The 6,000-nt window shown below is 39.7% G+C and overlaps 1 protein-coding gene across 1 annotated transcript in view; it reads left to right on the top strand.

Moving 5' to 3' along the window:
* LOC138607088 (capping protein, Arp2/3 and myosin-I linker protein 3-like) overlaps positions 1-2,079 on the top strand; it is a 44,898-nt gene extending 42,819 nt beyond the window's left edge. Inside the window, exons 38-40 of the mRNA XM_069679638.1 lie at positions 130-201; positions 361-468; positions 1,976-2,079. Of these exons, the coding sequence (XP_069535739.1) occupies positions 130-201; positions 361-468; positions 1,976-2,016 (221 nt within the window). The 3' untranslated portion in view covers positions 2,017-2,079. The remainder of the gene's footprint in view (positions 1-129; positions 202-360; positions 469-1,975) is intronic.
* The last annotated feature ends 3,921 nt before the right edge of the window (positions 2,080-6,000 follow it).

Consider the following 6,000-nt stretch of genomic DNA (forward strand, 5'->3'; position numbering starts at 1 on the left):
ATGACCCATTATATTCAGTGTATATAATATGTGTTTGTACCGTAACACACATATCACACTCTAACATGTTTGTGAAATAAAATATCTTATATATTACGTGGAAACAAACCCTCCTCGTCCTCCCCTCAGGTGAAGAAGGGCTGAGACCTCAGGCTCCAGTGAAACCGCAGAGGAACAGGAAGGCCATGTCATGTGACGCAGGTACAAACTGACTCCTCTACGCCTCGGTATACTTTCAATATCCATTACCTAAACGGTGCTAACACACCTTATTCCTGTTTGTGTATATATATGTTGATCTGTGTGTAAAGCGTGAGTATTTAACTGTTGATTGTTGTTTTTTGTCGTCACTGACCTCAGGCACTGACAGGGAAAGCCCAAATAACGTTGAGAAGCCCCCAAATCGCAAACCCCCCGTGAAAAAACCTAGACTACCCCAAAACAGAAATAAGTCACTGGACCAGTCTGGTACATGTCTCTCTGTTTTTATTCGTGTATGTGTGTGTGTGTGTGTGTGTGTGTGTGAAGCAGATGTTACAGGGTGTGAGTCGAGTGTTAATCAAACACTTATATATGTGTTACTGTTGTGGAACGTGATTGTCAAAGGGAAATTCTGGTATTTTAAAATCTGAGCCCTATTTTTACATATTCTGGGGTATAAATGACGAATAAGTAAAAAGCTTTTTGAAGTGATCCCGTAGATTTCTTCAGCCAGCTGCAGTAAAACGGGCTGTAATGGCTGCAATGTAATCCTTTGGGACAATTTCATGTGATGAATAATGTCCACGAAAAGTTCTTGTTGTTTCCAGATTGTTATTCTAAGTGTGTGACAACATGACAGAAAGGATCCCTACAGAGATAGACCTTTTTTTAACAAGGAACAGACGTTACATCGCTCTCTTCAAACACACCAGACTCCATTGACAAAAACAGCAATTTACCTTGCACAACACAGGAGTTGCTGGTCTACTGTTGCCTCGATCTGTTTGTGTTACTGTGGACTTTGGTGTTTACGATAGTTAGTTGGGATCAAACACAATATCTGTGTGACACAAAAACACAAATAACCTCACCTATAGTGGCAGCAGGAGCACAGCTACTCTTGTGTTCTCCAAGGTGAAATTACTAGTTTTGTCACTGGAGTCTGGTGTCTTTGTAGAGAACGACGTAACAGCTGATTCCAACATTGCAGAAAGGTTCCCTACAGAGATAGACCTTTTCATTGTAGTTTAAAATGTTCTGCTGAAACCAGAAACAGCTGAAACCTTGCTCTCTTCAAAGCCACCAGACCCCATTGACAAAACCGCAATTTTACCTTACAGAACAAGGAAATTGCTGGTCTGCCGTTGCCTCAATCAGTTTGTGTTACTGTGGACTGTTGTGTTTTTAATTGTTAGTTCAGATCACACACAATATCTGTGTGATACACAATTACTCAAATAACCTTGCCTATAGTGGCAGAGGTAGACAAGCAACTCCTTTATTCTCCAATGTAAAATTATGGATTTTGTCAATGGAGTCTGGTGGCTTTAAAAAGAGTGATGTAACGTCTGTTTCTGACTAAAAATTAGCATCTTCCTCTTTGACAAAAAGGTCTATCTCTGTAGGGATCCTTTCTGTAATGTTGTCAGACACTTAGAAGAACAATCTGAGCCTGTCAAGAACTTTTAGTGGACGCACTTCGATCATCCGCAGTTGCCCCAAAGGATTAAGTTGCAGCCGTTACAGCCTGTTTTAGGGCTGCCAGGTGAAGCAATCTAAAGGAGCAAACTTTTTATACCACAAAATATGTTAAAATAAGCCCGTGGCTTAAAATACTGGAACTCTCCTTTAAATTTCTCCTTAATCCAAGACATTAAAAGATGATTCAGTGGATGATTTACTGCCTTTTCTTCATGTTGTTTTGGCAGCTCTGACAGTTGATGAATAGATGCTGTCTGCTGATCAATAATCATATTTCTGTTCTTCTTTACAGACAGCCTGAACTCTGCCTCTGGTCAGAGCGAGCTGTTGTGATGCCCGAGAAATTCACCCGGCCGGAGCGTTGTCATGAAAACTGTGGAGCATTTCATCCACGAGGAGGAGGAGGAGGAGGAGGAGGAGGAGGAGGAGGAGGAGGAGACATGACAGACATCATAAAGCATCAGTCTCTGCCTTCTGTTGAAACACTTTCTTAATGTCACCTTTTCTGTCTTTGCGTTCTCTCACATGAAAACTATCTGTGGCTTCGGTATTTTATCAGTGTTTGCTTCTTTAGACGCCCGATCGATCACTTGTCTGTTGTGTTGGTGGACGGTGGGCCGAGTGTTGGAGCATTGTGGCTTTAATAGACAGAATATTTAAAAAAAAATCTTTATTATTAGAATGTGATTTCTTAAATCTGCATTTCTGACTGCTGACTCAGCTGACTGCCTCGGTTGACACTTGAAAATAAGTTGCTTCTTATCAGATGATAATTTATATCTAGTTTTGCTTTCAGGATCTGAAAGGTGATATATTTTATAGAAAAATAAATATTATGTATGAGCACCCTCACTGTATGAATAAAACACTAATGAAAAACAGCTCCGACTCCTGCTTTGACGACATAATTGTCAGTATAAAAGATGGCCGACATGACAGCTCCTTCAAAGTGAAGCCAAACCCTCTCTGTCGCCCCCTGCTGGCTGTCTGCAGTATAGCTCATAAAGCCCGCCTCCTCCATGTTAACAGATGGGACATGAGTCAAACTATAAAATCAAAATACACGCCAAGTACATTTTTCTCAAACATGGTTTCTGTCATTATAGTTAGTTCTTATCATGCTGATTTATGTCACAGTGTTCATTTTTCTCACAAGTTTACTTTAATTAGTTATCTGATGCTATAAAAAGGGGGCGTGGCCTCATGATTGACAGCTCTGTGGACAAATGGGGCTCCTGCAGCGTTCTGTTCCCGAGTAGCAGAGTAGAGGAGGAACGGCGAGAGGAGACGTAACTAACACTAACACTACAGTCAGTGAACTTTCCATCAGCGTGAATATCTGCTTCAGACCGACACGAGAAGCTGTTCTGATGCAGACTGAGCCCACCTGAGGGCTCCAACACGCCAAGGACACCTGAGGGCTCCAACACGCCAAGGACACCTGAGGGCTCCGACACGCCGAGGACACCTGAAGGCTCCAACACATATATGGCATCCTCTTTCTGCGAGGCGGGGTTACACCTGGAAAGGTCAATCATAGGGCTGACAAAGACAACCTTTCACGCTCACATTCACACCTAAGAGCAATTGCGAGTCACCAATGAAACTAACGAGCATGTCTTTGGACTGTGGGTGGAAGCCGGAGTACCCGAAGGGAACCCACGCATGCACAGGGAGAACACGCAGGCTCCACACAGAAAGGCCAACTACGTCTTAGCCGGGATTCAAACCAGGAACCTTCTCAGATGTCTCATTTACAGTAAACTTGCATGCTTATAATTGTTGATGATTAAACACACTGTCCAATCATTTCTCTATAACCCTAAAAACAATAAAAATTAGCAGCTAATAAAACGAGCTGTTAAAAATAAGAAGCTATGAGCACAATCAAACCTTAAAGGGACACAAGAACTCCCCAAAACAGACCATTATTTCCCAAGAGACAATTAAAGCCACTCAGCTGTTTTACTTTTGGAAACATAAAAAGGTTTAGTATTTTTATTTAACGATTGGTCTTGTTTCTGCTGCCCTCAAGTGGCCAAAGATTTGAAGTGCACTAATACATGAAAACTGTAATTTATAAGCCTGTAATCATTGATAATTAATGACACAGTCTCTTTATTTCACTGTCATTTTAAAAAATTAACTGTTTTATAGTTAAAAAAAAATCAGACTGTAACAAAAGAACAGATCATGGTTTCACAATAAGAAGCAGCAAGCCTCTGGTTTTTTCCACACAAGTCAAACAATGTGAAGAACAGCAGGGGGCGACTGATCCTCACAAATGAAGCCATGCAAGGCGCAACACACCACACACACACACACACACACACACACACACAGCAGTCTCGCAGGTTGTCACTAGCAACCGTGCCGTGACCTTTTTTGTGAAGATGCTGTAATGAGTCAGAAACGAGAAGCTGACATCCAGAGAGGAAATCTGCTGAAAGAGACATAAAGAGGTTGTTTTTTTTTACACACAGGCGGAGATTTTAACGAGCAAACAGCCTCGAGAAAACACCGAGGAGCTGATCATATGACTGAGACTACAATTAACTCTTTGTATGATTTATTGTTTTGTGTTTTCATTCATTTACCTCCAAGCCGCTCCGACCTGCTGCGCCCTCTGAGATTCATTAATTGATTACGCTTGCTGCATTCAGAAGCTTCCTGATCTAAAAGAATGTAAAACTGTAATATGAGGCTTAATAATCCAAAATAAGGTAATCATGTTGTGCTAAAGAAATATGTAGATACATTATTTTCTAAAAAGAAAGCAATAAATGTGATCAAACTGCTTTTACTTCACAGCCAAATCTGCATATTTAAGGTGTCAAAGCTCGTTTTTCTCATCAGAAACATTTTATTTCAGAGGATTTACTGTGAAGGAAAACTTTGCCAAATGTGGAGTTAATAAACTTTTTAATTTTTAGGGTTATAGAGAAAAACAGCCTTATATAACATAACATAACCTTTTTTGTGTTTTTGTGTGTTAGACACATTGTGTTGATCTGAACTGATAATTTAAGACCCCGAATTAACATGAAAAACACAAATTAACTGACTAATCAAGGCAGCAACAGACAAGCAGCTCCTGTATTTGGCTGGGTAAAATCACAGTGTTTGTCAATGGAGTCTGGTGTATCTGAATACAGGGATGTAACTCTGTATCGGGTTTAAAAAGTAGCAGATTTAGTCCAACAGAGAAGAAATTAGCTGCAACTGGCATATTTTATGTGCAAGTTTACTGTAACTGTGTAAATGTTTAGACAGCTGACATGTGTGTCCATCAGGGGGCAGCAACAACACGTCCAAAACACAACATTGACATATTATCAGTTTACAAGGAAACATTTTGTTCATTTTAAAGCCAAATCTGCACATTTTAATGTGTTAAAGCGTCACCTGTTATCTTTGAAAATCACAACACATTAATTTCAGGGGTTTTATTTCCACCAGTGTTTAAATTAGAGGTTGCGTTAGGAGTCTGTACTGTGAAGTTCTTTGTTCTATAAACTCTCATTAATCTAAATCTGAGATGTTAAATCTGCTTCACAAAATGAATGAATGTGTTTCTGATGAAATATTAGGAGACAAAAGAAGCTTTAACACAGTATTCCATTTAAATACTTCAAAGATGTTACACCTGTTGTTAATATATATCTGTCACAGACATCTCTTCCCCCCTCGCTGTAATGTGTGAACTTACCCTTCATAAATCTCTGCAGATCTCCAGATACAAACATGATTTAGTCTCTGGTCCTGCGTCGCTCTGTGAGAGCAACGAGCCCGTCTCTCCTGTAGCAGATTTAATGTCACAGATTTTGATTTATGAAAGTTTACAGGAGTTTTTGCAACAATGACTTCATAACAGGACAGAGAAATATCACCCCAGAGCTGGTTTGAACTTTTACACTCACTGCACTCCTGAAATAAACATATTTCTGATCATTTTTACAGAGAAAAAATGTGCTTTAACACTTTAATATATGCAGATTTACATGTGAATTATATTCAGTTTTGTTTCCTTGTGAGCTAAAAATATGTAATGTCGTGTTTTGGGCGTGTTTTGGGCGTGTTTTTATGGCCCCTTAATGGCCGAAAATGTCAGATTTCTAAACATGTATACAGTAAAAGAAACCTTGGACATAAAAATGAGCCAATTGTGGCTCGTTTCTTCTCTATAACTGTAAAATAAATAGAGTTCACCAGTGGTCTCATTTTTAAACCAGATTACACAGAGTTACACCCCAGCATTTAAATACACCAGACTCCATTGACGAAAACAGCTATTTTATCTTGCAGAACACAGGAGTT

This window comes from Semicossyphus pulcher, unplaced genomic scaffold, assembly GCF_022749685.1.
Source record: "Semicossyphus pulcher isolate SPU_LCO1_2020_fin unplaced genomic scaffold, fSemPul1.0.p SCAF_4, whole genome shotgun sequence".
Lineage (NCBI taxonomy): Eukaryota > Metazoa > Chordata > Actinopteri > Labriformes > Labridae > Semicossyphus > Semicossyphus pulcher.